General features: G+C 53.8%; 3 protein-coding genes across 8 annotated transcripts in view; 2 read left to right on the top strand and 1 right to left on the bottom strand.

Annotated features, from left to right (window-relative positions):
- Bop1 (block of proliferation 1) overlaps positions 1 to 20,008 on the bottom strand; it is a 24,443-nt gene extending 4,435 nt beyond the window's left edge. The window contains exons 1-3 of one of the 2 annotated variants that reach the window (XM_004638957.2): positions 19,799 to 20,008; positions 18,152 to 18,349; positions 8,807 to 8,887 (exon numbers count right to left, since the gene is read on the bottom strand). In XM_004638957.2, the coding sequence (XP_004639014.1) occupies positions 8,807 to 8,887; positions 18,152 to 18,349; positions 19,799 to 19,957 (438 nt within the window). In that variant the 5' untranslated portion in view covers positions 19,958 to 20,008. The remainder of the gene's footprint in view (positions 1 to 8,806; positions 8,888 to 18,151; positions 18,350 to 19,798) is intronic. The other variant, XM_023723877.1, reaches the window with a different exon arrangement.
- Scx (scleraxis bHLH transcription factor) lies at positions 7 to 1,807 on the top strand. Its single transcript, XM_004638879.2, has 2 exons — positions 7 to 625; positions 1,429 to 1,807. The coding sequence occupies exons 1-2, from the start codon at positions 77 to 79 to the stop codon at positions 1,465 to 1,467; spliced, it is 588 nt and encodes a 195-aa protein (XP_004638936.1). The 5' UTR covers positions 7 to 76; the 3' UTR covers positions 1,468 to 1,807.
- Positions 20,009 to 20,134: 126 nt separating the features above from the next.
- Hsf1 (heat shock transcription factor 1) overlaps positions 20,135 to 25,064 on the top strand; it is a 24,441-nt gene continuing 19,511 nt past the window's right edge. For 2 of the 5 annotated variants that reach the window (XM_023723879.1, XM_023723878.1), the window contains exon 1: positions 20,135 to 20,467. In XM_023723879.1, the coding sequence (XP_023579647.1) occupies positions 20,351 to 20,467 (117 nt within the window). In that variant the 5' untranslated portion in view covers positions 20,135 to 20,350. The remainder of the gene's footprint in view (positions 20,468 to 25,064) is intronic. The other 3 variants (XM_004638878.2, XM_012516408.2, XM_004638877.2) reach the window with 2 other exon arrangements.

Genomic DNA, 25,064 nt, shown 5'->3' with positions numbered 1-25,064 from the left:
CGCGGCCCGCGGCGGCCGCAGGAGGCAGCATGAGCGGCGCACGGCGGAGCTGACGCCGGCCCCTACCATCTCCATCATGCTGCGCTCGGCACCGCCGGGCCGCTACCTGTACCCCGAAGTGAGCCCACTGTCGGAAGATGAGGACCATGGCAGCGAGAGCTCCGGCTCGGACGAAAAGCCCTGCCGCGTGCACGCTGCGCGCTGCGGCCTGCAGGGTGCTAGACGGCGGGCCGGGGGCAGGCGAGCCGGGCCTGGCGGGGGACCCGGGGGTCGGCCAGGCCGCGAACCCCGGCAACGGCACACAGCAAACGCGCGTGAGCGGGACCGAACCAACAGCGTGAACACGGCCTTCACGGCACTGCGCACGCTCATCCCCACGGAGCCAGCTGACCGCAAACTCTCCAAGATTGAGACGCTCCGCCTGGCCTCCAGCTACATTTCGCACCTGGGCAATGTGCTGCTGGTGGGCGAGGCCTGCGGCGATGGGCAGCCATGCCACGCTGGGCCCGCCTTCTTCCATGCAGCGCGGGCGGGCAGCCCCCCACCGCCACCCCCAGCACGCGATGGCGAGAACGCCCAACCCAAGCAGATCTGCACCTTCTGCCTCAGCAACCAGAGGAAGCTGGTGAGCGAGGGGCACGAGTGCCCAGAGAGGGCCAGGTGCTGGGCGGTTCTCCCCTTCAGGCCACAGTGGGACACCTGCCACCCAAGCTGGGCCTTAGCCAAGAGGGACATGTAGAAGCTGCCCCTGGGGAGGGGAGTGTGGAACCTTCTCTGGAGGACGCTCACTTCCCATACAGTGGGTCACTAGGACCTGTAAATATGGGGTCAGGGTGCAGAGGGGCCAGAAAAGGCCTGGAGGAAGGCAGGAGGCACAACCCTAGCAGAGGATGAGGGACATCGCATCATGGCTGTCTCCAGCTGCTCTGCTCAACAAGTTGAGAAAGCAGTGAGGTTCAGGATGTACAAAGTTTGCCATACAGGTTGCCCGGTGTGGCAGTGAGGCAGCTGCCACCACCCCAAGGTTTTTTGGGCACCTGCTGCCCCTCCCTGGGCCTGCTCAGGCACTACAGTAGGTGAAGCTGCTGGCCGGCTGTGATTTACAGCATAGGCTCTGCTTGGTGGCACCGGAAAAGAAGGGTGAACAGGGAGAAAATACAACTGCTTTTCCCAATCCCCATTTCCTCTCCAGACAGCATGCGGGAGCTCCTGGGGCCTGAACATCTGGGAAATTTAATTTTACAGTTTTGGCTGTGCAGCAGTTTACTCCCCTCCCCAAAATGCACAGGGGAGCCTAAAGCCTAAAAGGGAGGCGCCTCTGTGCTAGCCACCTGGGACAGCACCCCATGTGAGCCAGAGAGGCCCGGACTGGCACTGGGTGACACCAGGTTGCTGCCCAGGTCCTAATAGCCCTCCTTCCTTCTACAGAGCAAAGACCGTGACAGAAAGACGGCGATTCGAAGTTAGGAGGAGGGCCCAAGCAGCCAAGAGGCGGATGCCACCAGGGAAGGTGGATGCCACTGGGACCCATGCAGAACCCCACCTCGAACATGACCTGTGCACGGACGGGCCCTCTGAGAGCATACTCACTGGGCCAGACCCGCCCCTGGCTGTGAGCAGGGCCAAAGGACAGATGAAGAAACAGATGAACAGTCAAGGCAAAGGCTTGACTCTGAATAGCTGAGTACTTGCCTAAGCCCACGGAACTTTCCATGCTAGCTCCCTAACTGGGCTAAGAGTTGGCATTTTGTGTCTTTGATATGATAATATAAAGTCTGGGAAATTTGGATAATTAAAAATGGAACAATATCTTCCAAATACCAGGGGAGACTGTCCTCTCGGAAAGTTCTGAACTTACCACACAACCTCCGGCCAGGCCTGCACTCCCACCCCACCCCATCTTCCTGGCTTGGAGCATCCTAGGTCTCTGAAAAGGACCCCTCCTTTTGGGGTGTGAGCAAGGCCAAGAAGCAACTCCAGGCCTTGCACCCATCAAGAACCTTCTGTTGGGGAACTGGGGTAAGGACTACAGGGACAGGCAAGGGGAGGCACTGCAGGGCAGGAAGAAAGGGGACAAGCCTACCCACCCATAGAAGAGGTGTGTGGGCAGCAGAGCAGGTTCACTTCCACAGCCCTCGGGCCCCATGTGGACAGATGGTACCATCCAGCAAGGTGGGGCCCCGGGCCTGACTGGGTACTAATCACCAAGTGCCTCCACCAGTGCTCGCCTGGACCCAAAAGAGCTGAGGGTCTTAGACTACCAAGGTCTCTAGGAGCTGTACCGGGAGGGAGGATCCATCTTGCCCTGACCCAGATGCACACTGAAAGAAAGTTCTTGGCAATCCACTATTGCGTCCTCCCCCACAGACTCCATGGCCCCAGGGCGGTGAATTTAAGCCCCCACCAGGCGCCATGCACAGCTGGCCGACCGTTAAAATCCTGCAGGTGACAATTAGTTTAATGGTGGAGCTCTGTGGGCACAGCAGAGAAAAAAGGCCAGGCGGCTCCATGCAGAACCCCCCACACACACAGGGAGGGGGTTTGAGGGGGCCAGGTGTGGGTAGCTGAGTAGCCCCAGACCTCTCCTTAGACCTTGGCCCTCCTTGCCCTCAAAACAGGCAGGGATGAATCCTGGCCTGGGTGAGACCAGGTGCTGAGGTCCCCCACGGGCACCCTCTTAGGGCAGGGCAAGAGCTGCCCCTCCTCTGCACAAATGGGCCCCAGGGAACTGTGGGGCAGGAAGCGGCGGTGTAATTTCGGAGGAAATTCTCAAAGCCAGAGCCATTAAGGGGGGTGGGGGGGCTGTGTCCGATTTGATAGAAATATAACAGGATAAAAAGTCACAGCGGCAGGTTTTCGCTCAGAGAAACCCAACCCCAAATTTCCTCCCCTTAATCCTGCAGGAGCCCACAGCTGGCCAGCGGGGGAGGAGTGGGCACAGTTATTGCAGAAATCCCTGCCCAGGGAAGCCAGGACTGGGTGCAGGGTTGCAGCTGGAGGCTAAAAGAGGACCCCCTGGGTCACCTGCCCCTTATCCACAGGCCTCATGTCCAGACCTGGGCCCAGGCAGGCGTGCAAACTCCCACACAAACCTGGGCACCCACAGTGCTCCGAGTGACCTAGCCAGTGTCAAGGGACAACCCACAGAGGAACCCCTCAAAGAGCAGGGCGTAGACAGCCCCCACCCCAGTAGTGCAGATATTATAGGACTCAGTGGCCAGTGCCTGGGGGGGCACGACATGCTCTGAAGCCCAGTTCAAGAAAGGAAAGCCATCTGGGAAAGTGGCAAGAGGACAGGGAAGCTCAGAAGTAGGCACTTGGGCCTGGGCAAGGCTGAACAGGAGGCTAGGGGGTCCAACCGGGCCAGATGAAAGGGAAAGGGGATAGACACAAAAGCCTTGGGGCTGCAAGAATCCCCAGGGATCCGGAACAGTCAGGGTGCGGCACGTGCCCAGCCAAGGCCTCTGCTGAGGGGCCTGACTCGACAGCGGCTGCAGCTTGGCCAGCCTCAGGCCCGGGCAGCCAGCCCAGCCACTCCCCAAGCTGCACCGGTAGCAGCAGCCTAGGGCCTGGCCCAACAGCCAGGAGGAGAAAGGGAGGGGTAAAGAGAAACACTCCGTCACCCTCTGCTGCTTCAGATTCAAACCAGACCGGGGGTGGTGTGGGTCAGCCTCAGCCCATGGCCCCACGCAAGTCCATGCAGCTGAGAGCCAACGGCCAAAGGATGGCAGGTGCTCCCTGCCCACCACAGCCCCTGGCTATCTTCCCAGAGTGCAGCCTCACCCACCACCAAGCCGGAGAACAGCGGGACAAAGACCTGGGGCTCCCTCTGCATGTGCCCCACAGAGGCAGCTGGAAGGGAAAGGGGGGCCCTGGCCCACACCCTGGGCCAGCAGCCGCCCCTGTGAGCCAAGCTGGGTTGGAAACGCTGGGCTCAGCCTCAGCTGTCAGCTCCCTGTCCCCAGCCTGGGGAATGAGCCGCTGGCGGCACCACATGATTCATCACTAGGCTGCCTGCACCCCAAGCCAGCCACCCCCGCCCTGCTCAACACCTGTGGGCTGCCAGGAAACACATGTGACCCCTCTAGGTCAGGCACTGCACTCTGAGACCCTAGGCTGGATGGGACAAAGACCAGTGAGACCTAGGACCTGTGCTTTCCTGGGAGCTATCTAGCCCCAAGACAAACGTGTGGGATGAGGCTGGTCAGGGGTCCCCAGCCCCCAGATTGTACCGGACACAGCAGCAATTCGTCCATGTGCCGGCTGGGACTTTTCCGCTTTCGATGAGCCCTCACCCCTCCCCCTCCCCAAAGTGGCTGCAGCTGTCAGGACCGCAGATTGGAACTGCAGGTATGGAGCTGGCCCGCTGCCCACCTCCCTCCCGTGTCTGTCTGCGAGAGAGGAAGCCAGCCCACCTCTGGAATCCTTCACTCTCTCCTCGTTCTCTTCTCCCACCTGTCCCCGGGGAGCGCAGGGTCAGCCGCTGCTCAGTCTCTCTCCCCAGCCCCTCTCCGATTACAATGCAAGTAGTGTTCAATGTTCACTCAGCTCCCCCTGCACCCCCTGCACTTCGGCCCAGCCGCCTGTCTCAGAACTCTTGAGGCCTTCCTGTGCTGCTGCCACCACCTCCCCTCCTGGGGAGTCTTATCTCTGTCAAAGTGCTCAGAGCCAGTGGCTGCTCTAGGCTCACCTGCTGCCTTGACCCCACAGAAGGTTGCAAAGGATGCTGAGCCCAGAGCCTTCACTAGAGCCTGCCTAGATGACAGACCAGAGGGGAGACAACCTTTCTGCAAGAGTCCAAGCTGGCCAAGGGAATCCATCAGGGACTGGGAGCCAGGCAGGAGGAGCTGCCTTCTGGCCCCTGATCAGACTGCCCCAGTCTCTCCCTCCTGGACCTGGCAGAATGCACTACTGAGCCCCAGGCACTTTGGGTCCACCTGCCCAGTCCACAGGTGTAGAGGGGACACCCCTATCTGTAGCCTGTTTAAGCCCAGCTTGCCTGGCTCTCTTAGACGGGGGTAGGGGTTATGCTAGTTTACATCTCTATAAGCTGAGGAGCAGAGACCTGTTCTGAGTCCCCACTATTCAGAGACAGCTGTGCTTCAACTTGGTGGTTGTGGTTGGGGGTGGTCCAGGGTCCTACACCAAATCAGCCCTGCCTTCCTGTTCCCCAACTCAAGCACCTCCAAACTAGTTCAAAAGGATCCTTCCAGCTCTGAACACTACTCTTAGACATGGACCCCACAACTGTGACTCCTGTCCCCAGCAAGGCTGCCCAGCCTCCTGCTGCTGATCTCCTTGAGGTGTCCATAATATCCCCCTACTCTCCAATGCTAACCCTCATGCCACAGTGCAAGACAGACCCTCAGGTGTCTACAGCTAAGCCAACTGTCCCTAAAACTGGAAGGCAGGGCTACACCATACATATGCACCAGCAAGAGAGGGTGCAGGTCTGAAGATCCCCACTTTTGCCTACCAGCCACTGTCAGGATGTTAAGAGTTCCATCTCCTGGAAAGGGGCAGCTGACTCTTCCCTCTCCCACTGGCCCCCATCTGGCCCCACTTAGGCCAATTGCTATTAGCTAGGCTGTTCAATGCAAAGGGCAGCTCTTAGGAACCACAGGCCTATGGTGAGGAACAGTGCAGAAGGTCTCCCTACCCAAGGAGCACACTACCCATTCCCTGCAGCTACTGGAAAGGGCCTTTGGTTAGCAGGTTGTGCACACCACAGGAAGAAAGGGACCAGACACTAAGTTTCAGTGCAGCCAGATCCCTTTTCAGGACAGGCACACGGGCTGGCCTTGGTGGACAGCCGCCAAGCAGTCTGCAGCTCGGGTGCCCTCCACAAACAGCGGAGGGCCACTGCTTGCTAGCTGGAAACCTGAGCCTACTGCTCTGGCTGCCAGCAGCAACGCAAGCAGCAGGCAGTGAGTGCTCACGGGGCGGTGGCCAGGACACGAGCAGGCGGGGGCGGCCCCGGAGGAGTGGAGGCCGCCAGCACTGGAGGCAGCTGCCGGTTCAGTAGCTGGGAGAAGCCATTAATGGTGTTTGGCTAGAGAGCAGAGGGGATCGTAGGCTCTGGATGTAGACAAGCCGAGCTATGTCCCTGTGGGATCCAGAGGTACAGCCCAAACAGAGCTGGGGTGCTAAGGAGCTGGCCAGGGCTGCAGACCAACCCTGACCTCGGCCCACCCTCCTGTATTTGAGGTCCCCAGGAGAAGATCCCATGTCCAACGCCCCAGGGACTATTCAGGAGGGCAGCTCTTCCAGCCTCTCTCAGCCAGAGATCACAGATCCACACTGAGCCCCTCACCCTGGGCTGCAGACCTGCTGGACAGGTGAGGTGAAGGCAGGCAGCAGCTGGTCTGCCTGCCCCAGACTGGGCCTCAGTTTCTCCCAGTTGCCTGACACAGAGGAGGAGCTGAGTGGCCTGAGGGCCTACCACTTTCCCCCGTCCCCTCCCAAGGGTTCCAATAACTGGATGAGATCATGTCTAAGAAACCCAGGCACTATGGGGGTGTGTGGTGGCCATGGGGGACTCCCCATACTCCAGGGCAGCCCTATATAGCTCATCCACAGGGCTCCCTGCTCCTTTCTCAGCCTACACTCCACACCAGGGCCTATGAACCTGGGGGAGGGGACCAGGAGGCCCAGTCAGAATCAGTGCCTCAGCAAAAGTCTGCTCAGTTTAAGAATGTCCACATCACAGGGAAGATAACCCCAAAGCCAAATGCCAGGTGTCAGAAGGCCCAGAAGCCTCCATGTCCCCAGTCTAAGCCCTGGATCCAGACCCACTGTGAGGGCAGGAAGAGGTGAGGAGGGGTGGCCGGGGAGCACTGTACTCCCAGCAGCAGATGGCCCAGCAGACCTCCCTCCCACCATGTAGCTGCTGCCCTTGTCAGGTCCTGCTAAGGTCACTACTCCCAACAGGATGCACCCCCTCAGGACTCTCCCTGCTCCCTGTCCAGATCCCTCTAGAGGCCTGGTGATACGGCCAGTTCTGCCAGGCACCCCTGGCTGGACAAGGAGTGCTGGGGTCCTGACACCAAAGGACCCCTCTAAGGATGCTGCCAATAGAAGGGGCGGGCCCCAGGCATCCTAGCTGGGCCAGGCACAGCCACGGGGAGGCATGCAACCCATGCATTACACCCCCCTCCCGAGATGGCCTGTGCCATGGCAGGCCTCTTGAGCAGCCAGGCACTGAAGCCTATGTCCCACTCTCCCAGGCCTGTCTCCTAACCCCCGCCTGTGGCCCCCTCAGACACAGACTCTGCTGGAGGGTGTGGATGCCAGATGAAACCTCTGGGTGGGGAATGAGCCCCACGCACACGGGCTTCTCAGGAGAGGATGCATCTGTCCAGGCCTGGCCTGGCTCCTGAAAACTGAGCTCTGCCGCCCCCTCGAGCTGCTGGCAAGACTCTGCTGGCAGAAGCTAGGGTGGGCAGGCATCTCTGCTCCCTCACTGTCACTCAGACTGACACATGTGATAGTCATCACCAGAGGAAGCAGCCCCCGCAGCCCTCTCAGCTTCCTCCTAACACAGCAGGGGGCTGCCCAACCCTCTCAAGGTGATGCTGGAAAGGCAGCCAGGCACACCTCTCTGCAGCCAGGCAGGGTCAGGCAGATCCTGCCCAAGCCCCTGACCAGCCGAGAGGTCCCCTGCCCTGTCTCCGCACTCCATCTACAATCATCATCGATTTCTGAAAATACCAAATCTAAAAAAGTAGCCGACAGGATGTGGCTGCCGACAGCCAGAGCCCCTGGGGGGGAGGGGAGACAGGCGGGGGAGCCGCACTGTGCGGCCCCCCTCGCTGAGTGCGCCCGCTGCTCCGGCCAGGAAACCAATTTATTTTGTTTTGTCTCTGTTCTCTGAACGCACAGCAGAGACGGGATCGGGCGGGCAGCCAAGGCTCCAGCAGACGCTGCCAAGAGAGCTCAAGAATGGGGGAGGAAGCAGGCTTGGGAGGGGGCGCGTGTCTCCCTGTGCCCTGGGGACAGCCCCTGAAAGACAGGCAGGAAGAGCTCCTGAAAAGAGGAGGACTGTCCCCAGAAGCCCCACTCCTAAGCCCCAGGACCTGGAGAGGCTGGAAGCTCACATCCAGCTCAGTTAGGGGCCTCCACCCTGCCTTGTAGCCAGGCCATACCAGCGAAAGGACAGGCTGCCAGCCCCAGACTCTAAGCTCAGCTCTTTTCTGGACACATCCTGCGAACCTCCTTGTGCCTCAGCTCCCCTGAGGATCCTATGGTGCCCCCCACCCAGCACACGTTCCCCTTTACACTGTACACCTCCTGAAGAGAAACACTAAATACTCTTAGTTCTCTTAAGTGCTCCTGAAACTCAAATAGAGGTCTGAAGGCAGTGGTCCAGCCACCTCTACCACCATATAGGACAACAGAGAAGGGGCAGGACAGAGCCAAGCAGGAGCTACTGCTCTCAATTGTGGTCATTCCTACAACCCATCCCACAGAGAGAGACCTTGAGTTTGCTCACACCATACTCTAGCCGGCCACACCATTCCCCATTCCTGATCCCCTCTGAGGTCACACTGATGTGCACACAGTCCCTAGGTCACGTGAAGGGCAGTACCAGCACCTCACCAATACACCCAAAGGCACCATGGGGGTATGAGCACAGAGCTGCCATGCCACGTACAACCACCCTCCTTCACAGGACAAGGATGCACTTGCACTGATATACAGTCATGTGTCTCAAGCCTCAGCATCATTCTTCTAGACAAAGGCAGGGCTCAATCCGGGATACACACCCACCCACCCACCCGCCTGACACTTTGGCCCTCAAGCCTACCTCCTCGTCAGAGCTGTCTTCCTGGTACTCATCCCGGCTTGATACTCTTGCCATCTCTGTCCTCAGGCCAGAGGAGTCAGTCTGTAGAGAAAGAGAAAGTGTTAATGCAGAGGACCAAGGACAGCCTTGACATAAGGCTGAGACCTCAGGCCACAGGCTCTCCCAGGATACTTCACCATACCCAAATCTCTGAGCAGCTCCAGCCTGGCTCCAGGTCTCAGCCCAGGATGGAGGCTACTCCAGCTCACAGTAAGCCTCCACTGCTATGCTCACACTAGGGGCTCCTAGAGGGTGTGGACCAGCTCCCACCCTCTGGCAGCCCAGATAGGAGAAGATACCTGGAGCTAGACTAAAAAGAAGACTGTCCAGTGCAATCACTAGTAGGTATGCTGCTCAAGCTGAGGGCCAATACCCCTACTCTTATCCACCCCACACTATTTCACATCAAAAGCCAGTAGCTGCCCTGACCTGGGTCAAGGACGACAAGGTAGGGCAGCAGAGGGGCAGTCCCATCACTAGAGACAATACTTGAGAGACGCACAACGGCACACTTCACTGGCTTTTGTCACAGGACCATGACTGGCCCACTCCTCAGGGTAAGTCTCCTGTCCCCAGGCAGACAGCCAGTGCCTGGCAGTACTATGAGCCATAGACAGTCCAGCCCAGCCACCCAAGGGCCCAGAGGTGTCCAGAACCTCTCCCCCGCAACTGCTTGGAGCTTCAGCTGTCGCTGGTCCCTGGTCATCCTCCCTATCCACCAGCTCCATGACCCCAGGCTGACCCTGTCCCTGTGGGTCACAGTGTGGGCGCCACAGAGGATTCACACCCCAACCTGGAAAACAGATTCTCCTGACTGGGAAGGCGGAGGGCTCTGACCAGATCGGGTTTACTGGCAGCACCAGGACTGATGGGGAAAACAGGCCCACCTCTCACCCCTGGGGACAGTAAAGTGCTCCAAGCAGGAACCCCTGTGCGCGGGCGCCCCCCACCCACAGCCTCACTCCCTCTGGCCCAGGTAGCAGCCAAAGGCCTAGCTCTTCCTCTTGCCTGTTTTTTCCCTCAATATAAAGAGGGATGGGAGACTAAGTTTTTTTCCAGGCCAGGAACAAGGCAGGATCCAGTTTCCACATCTCCCCGCCCCTAGATCCTCTGCTGTCTGCCGAAAGTGGGTCAGCTACCATGGGCACAGGGCACAGGTTAAACAAGCCCCAAGCTCCTGCCTCAGCCCGCCCAACACACACACACACATGCACGCACACACAGAGGCTCAGAACAGAGACCACACACTCAAGAGGAATCCCCACCCCCTGTACCAGCCCACCTGCCCCAGCCCTGAGCCAGGCAGAGCCCTGGGCAGGACAGGATGACACCCAATATTTGTAGTTCTGGCCTCGGGCCAGGGCCCTGCCATCTCAAACTCCCTATGGCCCAGCAACCTTGCCAGACTGTGAATCATGAGTTTCACCTGCAGGCTTGTCATCCAGCTGTATTCCCCCTTGTTCCTGCACTGGACACAGCTGGACCAACAGCACAGCAGAGCAGGGGTACTGAGGGAGCCAAATACAGGCATGCCCTTGACAAGGTGAAGAGGTGTCCGAATGGCAGGGCTTTGTTTCCCTACAAACATGCTCTTGTGGGCATTCCCACACTCTACAGAGTAGCGTCTCAAGGCTCTATTCATGGCTGCAGGGAACACAGCTTCCACCAGAGGGCAGCACCAGCACAAAGTGCAGATGGGAGTTGGGGTAAAGGCAGGGGGCCCAGGAAGAGGGGTGTATCTGGGTCCTGGTAGACCTAGGAAAAAGCTTCACTCCTTCAAATTTTGGAAGCATTGAGCATCTCTTTTCATTATTTAAAAAGTTAAGACTAAAACACAGATCAAAAGAATGTGATAAGAAAACTGTGACCTCATAGCAGTCTGTCTATGGGACAAGGGACCCTCACAGCCCAGCTATTATCCACACAAGGTGGTAAGTTCTGCCCAGAACCAGGCAGCCAGCAGATACAAGCAGCCAGTGCCTGCCTGAAGACAGTGTCCCTCCTACCTGGAGCTGCCCTGAAGGAATCCACAGGCCAGGTCTGAATCTAGTCTAAGTCAGAAGGGACACAAAGGGATGTGAAGTTTGGTGCCTCTGATTAGGGGACTGGATGTTAGGTCCAGAATCCCACCAAGGCACCCCCTAGGGGTGGAGGAGCACACAGCTTCAAAACACAACTGGTGACTCAGCCCAAAAGGGGGCCAAGTAGTTGGTAGGGGCAGGGAATGGAAATAGGTAGGTAGAAGCCTAGAAAGGTTGCAGGGCAGCAAAACATACAGTCTGGATGGAGGCAGAGGAAGACTGAAGGACTAGCGGGCACGGTGACACATGCCTGTAATCTCAGTACTCAAGAGGCTAAGGCAGGAGGCTTGCTGTGAGTCTGAGTCCAGCCTGGACTACAAAGTGAGTTCAAGGCCAGCCTGAACTGCATAGTGAAACCCTGACTTTACAAAAAAACAAAAAACTGAAGGACTGACCAGTGGGCAAGGAGCCACCTCCAAGGCAGGAGCTATAGGGTCTGGCAAAGAGCCTACAGGAAAGAGCACAGAAAACTGTGCTGCCCACCAGAAGACGGAAGCTGCATCAGATGCTAAAAAGGCACCCACAAAGAAGCTGGTGGAGTCCCAAAGGGATACAGAAAAAGCACAGGCAGTAACTGTGAGAGCCCAGGGAATCCAGTTCCCATCCTAGGCACAGATGGCTGCCAGGCCTTGGGGCAACAGGCATATCTCTGAGCAGTCCAGTGCCAGCAGACACTTCAAGGAACAAAGGGAGGAATCTGAGCGGACCCTGACACTACCATGACACCCAAATGAGTTTCTTACTGCCACGATGACCAACCTGCCTCAGCTCTGGCCTAGCCCCCACAAGCCACTGCCAACAGGGAGGCAGGCCCAGGTCAGCCAATCCAGACTGCACACTAGCTGTCCTTTCCCATGGTGTCCAGATCTTGGAAACAGAAGGAAGAGGCTGCCTGCACATTCTGAGATCAGAGGAAAAGTCAGGGAAGACCATACAGCTGTCCATAATACCTCAGGAAAAAGATCAAACCCTGAGGATTGCTGTTAACAAAGACCCTAGCGCAAAGCAACTGAAAGAAAGCAACTCATATAATGGACAACACAGGTACCCCAGGATTCCCTTCCCCTTTCATCAGCGACCAGGAGCCCACCACAGAGAAGAGTGAGTAGCAGAGATCTGCACTTATGGTCTTCCAAAAGAAGAGACTGACAAACTGGGACCACAGAAACCCATATGTTCTTTTAAAAACATACTGTCTAAAACTGAAATGGCCAGAAGCAAATGTCAAATGCCCCTTGTTTCAGCTTAGGGAAAAGGAAAGTGACTCAAAGGGGGTCCACCACTACCAGGTCATTGCCAGAGTAGCAGCTAACCTACACACAAGCCTGGTCAACCAGGACCACAGGGTCAGTGCTGTCTCCCTCTCCACCAATTCTGAATAGAGAAGGTTCTGGTGTGGTCATGCAGAAGAGCTGAGGACCCCACTCTTCCCAGGCCTGACTGCGATGAAAACTCAGGGGTGGCCCAAAGCAAAAGCAGCCAAGGCGTGTGGCTCTGAGGGGTCTGGAAGAGGAGAGTGTGTGCATGTTGGGGGAATGTGACTGTGGCCATTTTAAAACTGAGCTACACAACTTTATTCTCATCAAACAGCAGTCTCCATTCTTCCACCCAAATCTGGGAGGGCTTGGGACAATTTCACACCAAAGAGAGGCAGCCCAATCTGACACAACATGGGCACAAAGTATGAGGCCACTGGTCTGAAGCTACCCAGCAAAAATGGACTACCATGAAAAGGATATGCCCAATAGGTACCAGCCACCAGGGTCAGCCAAGACGCAAGTGAAGAGACCCCAGCTGTTCTCAACAAGGTCCCCAAAACATAGGATAGAATCTGAATGGCTACATTCCTGAGGCAGAACGCTTCAGAATCCTGGGCAGCCCTACCTCCACACCATTAATGCAACATCATGGGCAGTGACCTACTGCCCAGCCAGTAGTCCGATCTCCAGAACTAAGGGCCATGCAGTAACAGTCACAGAGGTGAGAAGCTCACACAGGCATCTTCAAGAGAAACCAAGGATGAAAGCCCAAGCAGTGACGGGGCATACCCCTCAGCCTATGTGTGGGGCTCCATGACTAAGTGGGGCACACCATGGGTACCTCTCCCCAGCCCTAGAACAATCTACTAGAGGATGGGGACACCCAGCCCCCAGAGCCTTCAGAGATCTGGCAACTCCCATCCACCACTTCCCAGAGCTACACGGACACCCCTGTGGAACTCTCCTGTCTGAGCTGGGTTACTTTTTTTATTTTCTCAAACAGGGTCTCACTATGTAGTGCAAGCGTCCTTGAACTCACTATGTAGCCCAGACTGACCTCAAACTCACAGCAATCCTCTTGCCTCAGGCTCCAGAGTGCTGGGATTACAGGCATACGCCACCACAACCAGCATGAGCTAATACTAAATTCCATGCGCAGACAATAAATTACCAGGGAAATGCTTTGAGTGGGGGTGGTGAGACAGAATCTGTGTACTTTAGGCTGGTCTTGAACTCACTATGTAGTCCAGGCTGACTTGAAACTTATGCTAATCCTCCTGCCTCAGCCTCTCAAGTGCTGGGATTATAGGCAAGGGCCACCAAGCCAGGCAAGGAAAATGCCTCTTACACACTGGGATTATTACTAGGCTTTTTCTAATATTCTTTTTGTTTTGTGTTTGATTTTTTGAGATAGTATCTCACTATGTACTGCAGGCTGGCCTTGAACTCACTATGTTGCCCAAGCTGGCCTCAAACTCATGGCAATCTTCCTATCTTAGCCTTTTCTGTTTCTTAAATATGACAAGCAACATAAACAGAAAAAACCTATGTAAGTTAAAAAAAAAAAAAAAAAAAAGCCAAACACAAGCAGAAAAAAAAAAGTTAAAATAAGCACAAGAAAGAAAAAAGGCTGTGAGTTCACAAAACAACACCAGCAATAATACGCAGGCAGGCACAGGTCAGCATGCTTCAGTGATACAGTGCTTGCTCAGAATTCACAAAGCCCTGGGCTTAAAGAAAAAAGAAAGAAGCACACTGGATGTCATCTTTCCCATGAATCTGGAAAGGCCTGCAAACCTTACTTGTGCTGCTATGAAGGAAACAGGCCTAGCACAAAGGGACAAATCAATGTGATGGCTGGATGTGAAGAGAAGTCTTTTTCCCTGGACTGGGAACCAAACAGCTGGCAGGGATCAGGAGACAGCATCACACACCACATGCAAGCTGCTCATAGCTCCCCCTCAGCTGGGACAGGCTCATCAACAGTCAGGCACTGAGAGGATAGGGCAGGAAAATGCCCTGGGGACCAGGAAACTAACCCACAAGACAGAGAGCAAGTTACCAGCATGCTGTGGAACAGGTACAGTGGCCTGAGGGGACCTAGAGACAGGAGTGGATTCTGTGTGGGGAAGCAAAGGGTCCAGCCACTGACAAGGGCCAGCCTTGCACAGGGCCCACAGGACCAAACTACAGCCAAATTGACATAACTATAGCAAGCAGCACAGGAATGTGCCACATCCACTTGCAGGGAAAAGGCTGCCTAGCCCAGAAACCACACATAAACAACATAAACATTCAAATTCACTACTTGCAGGCAGGTTGCCACTTACAGCCACTGCCCAGCTGTGAAAATAGATGCTGTGATGAGCCCAAATCCTCCAGGGAGGGAAAGGGGAGACCTGTACCTGCCAACCCTTTGCAGGCCAAATACTGTGCCATCTTCAACTGAATCCCCTACCAACAGCCAGATGCAGGGCATGAGGCGTAAGCCTGGCCTCTACTGTACCCCAACTGTACCTCCTAGGTGCTAGGGCACAGGACTCCCAGCAAAAGGGAGGAGTGAAGGTTTGTAGGATAACTCTAAGTTTTGAGTAATCTGTTACAAGTGGTAGGTAACCAACAAAAACAGCAAAAGGCCCCTGGTGCCATGTGACTCAAACCAAAATAGCAACAAGCCTGAGCTGAATTTTCTTGCTAAGCACAGGTCCATATGAGGACAAATGCACATGGGAATGCTGCCTGCAATCAAGGCAGCAAATTCAGTCTTGGGAAAGCATTCTGAGAAAGAAAATAGTGCTGTTTCCTGTCAATTCTGTAGTGGATTCCCAAGCAGGTGGTACTTACAGAGGCTCACCTGAAACACATCAGGTGCCCCAAGATCCTGAATTTCCATTAAAGAGCTGGGATATCTGCTAAAAGAGCAGATGCTGTGAGTTATGTGGATTCCCACAGCTTTTGGGAATGAGAAAGAGGAATAGAACCTGCTCAATGAAAATTCATGGGGTAGAAAACCACACCCAGTGGGGACCATCTGGGGCACCTGTGACATGAACTTGTCACCACAGAGGGTGAAAGCAGGCTAGAAACCCCAGAGTATAGCCCAATCCAAGTGAAACTCCTCTGGCATGTAGGAAGGGTACAGGAATGAACATCCCCAGGGATGCCAGAGAGGCCCAGATGAAGGCACCAATGAGAGGCATGAGACCACAAGGGACACCTAGTATGCCTCAAAAGGCCTGGCTCATGGAAAGCCAAGAACACTGTATGGGCAGTGCTGGCTCACAGGCTGATTCCTTTCAGGGCTGCACAAGGAAAAAAGACTCATCATACAGAAAGGGGCAAAGGGACAGGAAAAAGGAAATGGCTCAGCAAAGTAGAGGTATATGGGTAGCTTTTGTGGAATGGTGAAAAAAGCTGAGAGATTTCCAATGAGGCATGGACAGCACTCCCTATCTCTTTTATTCATTCTACTGGCCTGAAAGGATTCAAGTCCAGAAATGAGGATCTGCGCGGAAAATATTCCAACAGGGCCTAAGTACACCCCCAAACCAGAGCACAGAAAAGATATACAAGTGCCCAGCAGGCCAGGTCACACAGCTGGGCAGCAGTGGAACCCTGAGGGTGACTCCTGCCCTGCCCTCTTGAACTTCACCTGGTCTAAGCTAGGCCCAGTAAAGTGGCTGCTGGCTGTCCCTAGACTGCAACAGCAGATGCTATGTAGAAGGCAGAAGGAATAGGGCCATCTTTTTTTTTTTTTTTTTGCAGGGGAGCACTCCATACAATAGAGCAGACACCCAGTATTACAGGAATCTTGGCAAGATAATGATATCCTTAGCAGCTCAGAGTGGCTAAGCACTGCTTCCATATCGAACCCAGAGTTCTGATGGCACCAGAGTCCCCAGGGACACACTAAGGCCCATGAAAAAGATCTATATACGAGGGCTGGGGAAATAGCAGTCTAAGTGCCTGCCTGGCAAGCGCAAGGACTGGAGTTCAATCCCTGGTAGCCCCCAAACCGGGTGTGGTGGAACACACCTGTAATACCAGCACTGCGGAGGCTGAGACAGGAGGATCACTAAGAGTCTGAACTGCATAGTGAAACCCTATAACAAATAAATACATAAAATACTTTTGGAGTTCAATCTCCTGCATGTCAAACTGACCCCACCCAGGGAAGTACAGAGACTGTGATTCAGACTGGGCATGGTAGCATGCACCTGTAATCCCAGTGTTTGGGAGGCTGAAAATAGGAGGATCACTACGAGTCTAATCTGTGTAGTGAGATACTGTAGACTGTATACTAAATACATAAAAAAATAACAAAAATAAATAGATCTATATAGGTTAAAGATTTTATATGAAAAGATGTTAAGTACTTAAATGCACAGACTATAAATTTTTTAATGAAGTATGGCAAGATAGCTCAGCGATCTAAGTGCCTGCCCTGACATCACATGCTGCGCCGGCCCTGCCCCCGGGCACACCAAGCTGGCCACAGAGACCAGGCATAGTGCCGCATGCCTATAATCCCAGCACTGGGGAAGATGAAAATAGGAGGATCGCTAGGAGTCTGAGCTGTGCAGTGACTTTGTACTCCCAAGTTTTTGAATGGACAATAGGTCTAGAAAAATATCCATGAAACTATTAACTGCTTATGCATTCATAATAAAAGCACTGAATGGGAATTCCCATGCTACATTGAACAGCACTGACACAACATCCAAATCTCTTTGGAAGAATGTCTACTTTCATAACTTTGAAAACTTAATGCAGGGTGAACAGCTGCCCAGGTGCTCACACATCATGTTCAAAGCTCAGTTAAAATGTCATTTCCATTTTGTGCACACCAGTGTTAAAAGTATAGCTGAAGTGAGTAGTGATTTAAATGATTTCAAATCAGCTCTTTCAAGGAAATAAGCTAACCCATGGAAGCAACACAAATAGGCTGTGGCTTTTTTTTTTTTTTTAATCTTTTTTTTACTTATGTATTTGGTACAGGGTCTCACTATGTAGCTTGGAGTCATAGTGATCCTTGTCTCAGCCTCCCTAGCACTGGGGTTACAGGCATGTGCCACCACGCCCAGCTTCGGTGGCTGGCATGGCATGTGGTACAGGGTATCCAACCCATGTCCTTGCACTTGCCAGGCAGGTGCTTAGACTGCCAATCTATCTCCTTGGCCCAGCCCTGGCTTTTTGGATTCCCTTATGGCAGTAGACTTTTAACAGCCTAAGTTGTGACTTGCAGAACCACAACAAGGCCACTGGAAATAGAAATCGTTACTAACTACTTTTTAGAATGCTTTAAATAACAATCATCATATTTTGGTCGAATCAAGCCTTTCTCCCACTTTTCAAGACGAGCAGGGAACACCATTCCCTATCACTACAGCAATCCAGGGACCTGTGCAACTCTGCGATCCATGGGCAGGATAGACCGGACTACAGCAGACCCTGCCCAACTACTCAGCATGCTCCCTCACAGCCACGTCCTGCCAGCACCCAGCAGCATCCCTGTTGGGTTCTGCTCCAGGAACCCCAGCCTGTTGCAAAGCCAGCAAAGTCTCGCTGGCATCCCACAGAGAGAAAGCCTGAGAACTATGTGAGGAGGAAAGGCTTCAGCATGTGGATTTTTAAGAGTTCTCAGGAATGGGGCAAACAATTGGGATTAAAAAACAGTGGCCCAACCAGGAATTTAGGTCAGCAGCACAGTACCTGCCTGGCAAGCTTATGGTTGTGAGTTCAATTCATTATATCAAAAAAATAAGAAATAAAAAATAAACATCAGTGGCCCAGAACCTAAATGTACCCTCAGTGACAGCAACAGAGGGACAAGGCTTGAGGTTCCCCAATGGGACCATGGAGAATACAGTGTGGTTACAGCTCTCAGAACACCATGGCCCACCAAGTACTTCTTCCTAGGTGCCCTCTTCCATGAAGGACAGCCACAGGAACATCTCCACACCCACCTGTGCCTGCCTCTCCGTTCTGCTGTGGCCCTTGTCACAGCTGATTTCATCCTCTCCATCGCCGTCGTTGTTCTCCTCATCATCTTCACTACTATCACTGCCAGACTCTTCTAGGCCTGAGAACACACTTTCCTCACTGTCAGAAAGGCTGGAATCACTGCCACCATGGCTGGAAGCAGGGTCGCAGAGGAGAAAGGGCTGCAAGGAAGCACAGAGGAGTCGATAACTGCCAACACGTAGGCGTGCCCAGGCAGGTACCATACACACTCTAGAAGGTGCAACTGGTCACATGGCTTATATAGTCTGCCTCTATAAGCCTCCACCTTCACCACAGCCAATGTCCAACTTATCTTCTGCCTCTGTTGACAGCAGGGCCACCCACCCTCAGAAAAAAACATTTTAAACCCTAGTGTCTCACAAGAGAGTGACTTTTCAAGGATAACACCTGCTTCTCAGAACTCAGCTCCCACTTTACTGCCAAATCCAATTTTCCTCTACTGAAAGAAAAACTCCACACTCCACCCTGGCACTCAAGACTCCCAGAGCTAGAAGGGCACTCACTACCTAGGGAAGGGGCTAAGAACCCAGAGACAATCAAAGTCCCTAAAGGGCTCTTAACACCTTAAACAAAAGCTTCCTTATCCAAGGAGACTGTGCCCCACAGTTTGTAGGAAAAATGGGAAGTTGGCTAAAGAGCAAGGATGCTGTGAACTTTACTTGTAAACAAGCTTAAACCCATTTGTCCTCTTCTGGGAGGAGAGCCATCACTTTCTCTGTGTGGACCAGAGGTAGCTTCAGGCCTAATTCTGCATGACACCCAAAACACTGTGGACAGGTCTTGTCATTGGCTTCTGAAATAAAGCACAACTTAGGGTCCTCAGGAAGCATATGAGGGCAGAATTCTCAATTTCACTGTTTACAAGTTTAGAAATCTCACCTTACTAGACCGCCTGCATTACCCACTAATTCAAAGCATTCACCTGCGTTTCCCACACTCATGAAGTATTCCCAATATTTAGTTAACAACATCTTTGCAATAGTAAATAAAAACGGTGGGAATAGTTGGGGCACAAACAACTCTCTCCCAAGGGGCTCATAAGCAGCTGTAGCTGCCTGATGATTCTCGGACTACAAACAAGCAGTGGGAAGCAGCTTTGCTACATTTCACAAAACAAACAGCTGGCTAAGAGGGTTGTTATGAGGGAGTGGGCGGTGTACGCCTTCCACCGCTAGATCTGATGGAAGTTCCAACCAAACTCAGCCAGCGGAGCAGCAAGGGAGCTGCAGCCTACCACAACCCTAACAGTGCCCACTGGGTTCATTTTGGGGTCCATACTCATATGCCCCTAGCATCACCAGATAAACCTAACACCCTAGGACGCCAGCACTGACAAGGACGTATCTATGGGGCCGTCACTTAACGAACTGTGCAGGCTGGAGGAACCCTGCCGGCTCCTCAGCCTGACCTGACACGGTTCTTCCAGCCACAGCACTGTTCAGGCCTGGGAGCCCAGTGCTGACTGCGCTACCACTACAACCGGCAAAACGAGCTCGTGGACCTGGTTCCCAAGACACCCGACAGGACTAGCGATCTCCTGACTTCCAGGACACCCAGCGCCGCGCTCTCCACCCCGCAGGCCTACCCACCCGGGCGTCTGCCACGTGCTCGCCGAGCCCGCCGCGGGCGGGCCCAGTGCCCACAGTCACCTCCTCTGGCTCTGGCTCCGGCCTAAACTCCGGACGTCGCTTGACTGGCAGACCTCCCTCAACAGGCGCTACTAGACCCAGGCCCCGCGCCCCCGCCATGCTCCGCCGCGCCGGCCCCCGACAGACTGCCACTTCCGGCAGTGAGTGCGCGGCTACTAACCACAGCCCGGCTCCGCCCATCCCGGCCCGGCCCATCCCGAGCCTGATTGGTGAGTGGCGGGGGCGGGGCAGCTGTGCGCAGGCGCGCGGCGCGGCGGCCCGCCCGGGAGCGAGGATGGCAAAGGCGCGGACCAAGGCGCCTGTGCAAGCGAGCGCGCGCGGGCGGGGCGCCTACAGGAGCGTGCCCGTCGCAAGATGGTGGCTGCCATGCGAGGTTCAGGGGCCGTGTGTGCGCAACTAGCAGCGGCGCGACTCGGGCCGCAAATGCGGCAGCGGCACTAGCCCGGCCCTCGGCCCCTCCTCGCGGCCGTCCCCTCTGCCTTCTCGCCCGAGATGGATCTGCCCGTGGGGGCCGGTGCGGCGGGGCCCAGCAACGTCCCAGCCTTCCTGACCAAGCTGTGGACCCTCGTGAGCGATCCGGACACCGACGCGCTCATCTGCTGGAGCCCGGTAAGGGCCGCCGCGCGCCGGGATGCACAAGAGCTGGGGAGCGGGCCGGGGAGGCCTGTCGAGAGGGGCCCTCGGCTGCGGGGAGTCGCGGCCTGCCGGGCCGGTCCTCCTTACCCTGAGCGGTCGCAGTTGTCCCCGGGGAGAGTCGCTCCGCCCCCAGGGCCCCTCAGGCCAAGTCTGTCGTGAAGCTCAGGACGAGGCTTCAAGTTCTTCGGTCTTTGGGGGCTGTTTCCCCCGCCAACTTGTCGGCAACCGTTCGGAGGAAGATCGGGGCCTTCAGGAGTTGGAGGGTGTGTCTAGTGGGCAGGAGAGCCGTGTGAGCTACGGAAAGACGCGAAGTCCTAGCTCTTCTCAGACGGTCAGTCGCCTAAACAGCTTCGTCTCGGTCTAGTGGGATGGCCCAGGGACCTCTTGAGTTGCTTGGTAGCGAGGTGTGGACGAGGCAAACTCTGCAGTTGCAAATGAGACATGGCTTGAAGTGCATGATTTGCAAATGTTGTTGATTGGCAGGATGATACACATTTTAGTGGTGTTATTCACCCGTCTTTGGGGCTTACAGAGGTGACTCCAAATCTGTGTCTGGAATAGGAGACTGATGAGTGTCCTACTATGGCGTCTTGTCCAGTGACAGCCAGAACCCAGGGCTGGCAGATCATGGCCTGAACACAGGCCTTGCTGATTCAGAGGGAGTTTTTAGAGGGACTATGACAGGTGCTACCAAACCTGCTTCACTCCAAATCTTGGTGCTTTTCAGGCTCTGCTGAGCACCCCCTCCCATACACCAGTCCCTTCATTGTTCAGGAGTGAAGAAATGGCTGAAGGAGGCTAAGTGTTGTACCCCAATTGTCTGGTCTGTTTACTGAACCCCTTCACTGCTTGGAGAAAGTTTGGGAATAAAAAAGGACTAAAAAGTTTGTTCTGCTGGTACCTCTTCTTTGTTAACCTTCTCCTCCCCCCAGCCCAAAAAGTAGCAGTGTCTTTTCCCAAGGGTCATCTTCAGTTTGCTCAGAGTTTCCTAGCCTGTGAAAACGACACCACTTTTCTGTCTTCTTTTAGTTTTCCTTCCATCTCTGTCTTCATTATAGCACACAGGGACAGCCCTTGCCCAAGTGGGGAAAGAACATCAGAGATCCTCTTAAATATTCTGAGCATAATTCTACTAGGAAGGTCCATCCTGTCTGGTACTCTGCCTGCTGTTTCTGCTTCTAGATTATGAGGTATGGGATAATGCACCAGTATGTGTCTTCAGGACCCACAGGGTGTTCTGGGAATGGCCATTGAGTGGGAAGAGAATCTTACCAGGCCTGTGCCCAGCCTCATCCACAGGGCATACTGCCTATGACCCTGTTGGTATCTTTTCCCAGGGGAGGGACAGAGAGCTGACTGAACTCAAGCATTTGGTCCTACCTTTTCTGTACAGAGCAGCTGTGATTGTGTCTGTAGCTGGTGCAGAACACAAGATTAAGGGGATGGTATGACAATGAGTATAGAAACCCAAGTTCTGGCCAATAACTGGAAGGAAACCATTGTTCTGTCTAGGCATGGGCTGTAGAGTTCCATAGAGCTGGCTGCCTGGCCCAGAAAAAGGAGATAATGCCCTGTCCCACACCCTTGAAAGTACCCACACAAGTCCTATGGTCTCTGTCAGCAGAGTCTCAGGATGAATCTTCCTATAGATTCACCATCCATGACCTAGCTTGGAGGCTTATAGAGTATGTTCTCCTTGGTGCTCAAGTCTTCTCACCATCCCATCAAAAAAAATCACCCTCCTGGGCCAGCCAAATAGCTCAGCAGATTAAAGCACCTGCACGCAGGCACAGGGGCTAGGGGTTCAATCTCTGGGGCCTGCTGTGCCAACCCCGCCCCCCAGGAACCACTGAGACAGCAATTGAGACTGGGCTAGGTGGTGCTGGGGGTGGTGGTGCATGCCTGTAATCACAGCTCTTGGGAGGCTGTAAACAGGCGGATCACTACAAGTCCGATCTAGTAGTGAGACTCTGGACACCCTGTAGACCCTTCCCTAAAATACAAAAAAAAAAAAAAAAAAAAAAAAAAAAAAAACCGCCCTCCTGTTTGAAGAAGAAGGTGTAATTCTCAAGGTTGAACGCCTAGGAAGAACTTCTCTCCCCAGAAACCTTTACTGAGCCTGGCTATCTTTGGACTGGCAACTCTGCTGCTGGGCTACATAATAGATTACCACCTAGAGAGCTCATGTGGAAGGGGTTATGGCAGCTATTCTATCCTTACCGTGTTGGTTCACCAACTCTAAGCTCTGATTCAGTCACACATGCCTTACCCAAACAGGAAGGGCCTAAAAGATTGAGGCAGATCATGGAGGACAGTGCAGTTATATTTGCCTTGGGGACCACAGGGTTAGGGTCCAGACCAACACATGAATGTGGACATGAATGGCCTTCTCTTAGTGGGCTTTTCAACACTTCATCCTAAATCTGCCCCTGGAGTCTGTACTCGGAACCATCTCTCAGCATTGGCTTTTGCTCTTTTACGCAGTATCCCCTCCGTCTACCAAATAAGGCTCTTGCTAGGCCTCTGCTGGACAGAGGACAGAGCTGGAGAGTTACAGGACCCTTGGTGGGTTTTGCACAGGAAGAAATGCCAGACACAGTGAAAAAATTAGGCTCTGGTCCCAGGTACAGTGAATCTCAATGGGGGGGACTTGGTTTGTTGTTTTTGATACAGGGTCTTACTGTGTAGTTCAGGCTGACCTTGAACTCATGGTGTAGCCCAGGTTGGCTTTGAACTCAAGGGTTTTTCCGGCGTCAATCTCCCAAGTGCTGGGATTGCAGGTATGTGCCACCATGCCCAGCCTGGGTCCCAAATCTGTGCAAGTTCATTATTTTAGTCTTCAAGAGGACTGAAAGGAAACAAGAAGAATAATCTTCATTATCTCTGGTAGGTGAGAATACAGGTAATTTTTCAATTAAATTTTTTTTTGAAAAGTGAAATTTATGAGGCCAGCCATGGTGGTGTACTCCTATAATCCTAGCACTCAGGAGGCCGAGGAAAGAAAGATTGGTGCAAATTCGAAGCCAGCTTGGGCTACATAGTGAGCTCAAGGCCAGCCTGAACTGCATAGTGAGACCCTGTCTTAGAAAGAAAAAAGTGAATTTGTGGGGCCAGGGATATAATTCAGTGGCACAAGTACCTGCCTGCCTGCCTGACAAGTGCAAAGTTCTGACTTCAATTCTTGGTATTTTAAGTGAACTGTGCTTCATAATTGAATGATGTTTTCAAATTTATTCACTATGTCCTAGTGACTCTTTTAAAAGTAGCGAGGCCCAATCCTATGCCTCCCTTCCCCAGTAGGACCAGCTGTGGTGGTCCAGTCCCAAGAAGCACCTTAGGAGCCAATGAACAAGGCACAGGGCCCCATGCTTGTGTGAGACAATTGCTGGGGACTTGGGCCTACAGATGAACATGGCCCAGGGTAGACCAAGTGCTTATGATCAGAACCAAGCCATTGGGAGAAACCCACATACAAAATTTAAGGAGGCACCCTTTTTTTAAAAGCCACCCTGACTGACAATGAGGGCTTCTTAATTTTTGGCTGACACTTCTCTGGCCTTTCACTAGTCCCAGCTTGGTGGTGTAATTTTCTTCTCCTTGAGAATAGAATGACACTACTGGTTGAGGCCAAGGAATCCTTGAGGATGAAGAGGCTACAGGTTGCCAGGGCACAGAGAGGATAATTCTCTAGTTGAGCAGTCAGGGGAGAGCTGGCTTTATAGTAAGGCAAGGGTAGGACATCCATCCACGCGGATATTCCTGGTGAAATCACATGAAGAGTTTTAGAAACAGAGCCTCCAGCCACAGGTAGTATATAGAACTCCTGGACAAGCAAGGCCACTCCTGCTCCCCCAGCTCTGACTGCCAGTTAAGCTCATTCTCAGACAGCTAACTGAAATTGACAGGCCTCCTGGCCCTGCCTTTGAAGCCTGGCAGCAGCCTTGAAATGCTGGAGGTTACGTACCCCAGCACCAGGCTCTGACATGTGTTGTGCAGTCTAGGAGCCTCAGAACCTCCAGTAATGGCCAGCAAACTGTCCTCACTAAGTGTCTGTATGTTACAAACAAGTTAAGCTCTTGTATTTCACTCTGACCTAACCACAACTATTCAATTAGGTGACATAATTTTCTTTCTTTTTTTTTTTTTTTTTTTTTTTTTTTTGGTGGAACCGGGGATTGAACTCAGACCCTTGTGCTTGCCAGGGAAGTGCTTATTCTTTTGAGCCATCTCCCCAGCCCCATAATTTGCATTTTATCCATTAAAAAAGCTGAGACTCAGCTGGATGTTGTGGTATGCATCTGTTCCAGCACCTCCGAGGCTGGTGTGGGAGAGTCTGTGGTTCATGAGTTGAGGACATGGCTGGACAATATAGTGGAAATATCTCAAAGCAGAAGAAAACTGAGGGGGCTGGAGAGATGGCTCAGTGGTCTAAAGCACCTACTTGGAACAAGCTTGGCAAAGCACAGGGACCGCGGTTCAATCCTCCAGCACCACATGCCGGCCGCGCCCCCTTGTGGGCTAAGCTGGCCACACACACACACACACACACACACACACACACACACACACA

Source organism: Octodon degus, unplaced genomic scaffold (assembly GCF_000260255.1).
Source record: "Octodon degus isolate 3935 unplaced genomic scaffold, OctDeg1.0 scaffold00104, whole genome shotgun sequence".
In the NCBI taxonomy this organism is placed as follows: domain Eukaryota; kingdom Metazoa; phylum Chordata; class Mammalia; order Rodentia; family Octodontidae; genus Octodon; species Octodon degus.
This window is presented reverse-complemented; position numbering and strand designations above follow the sequence as displayed.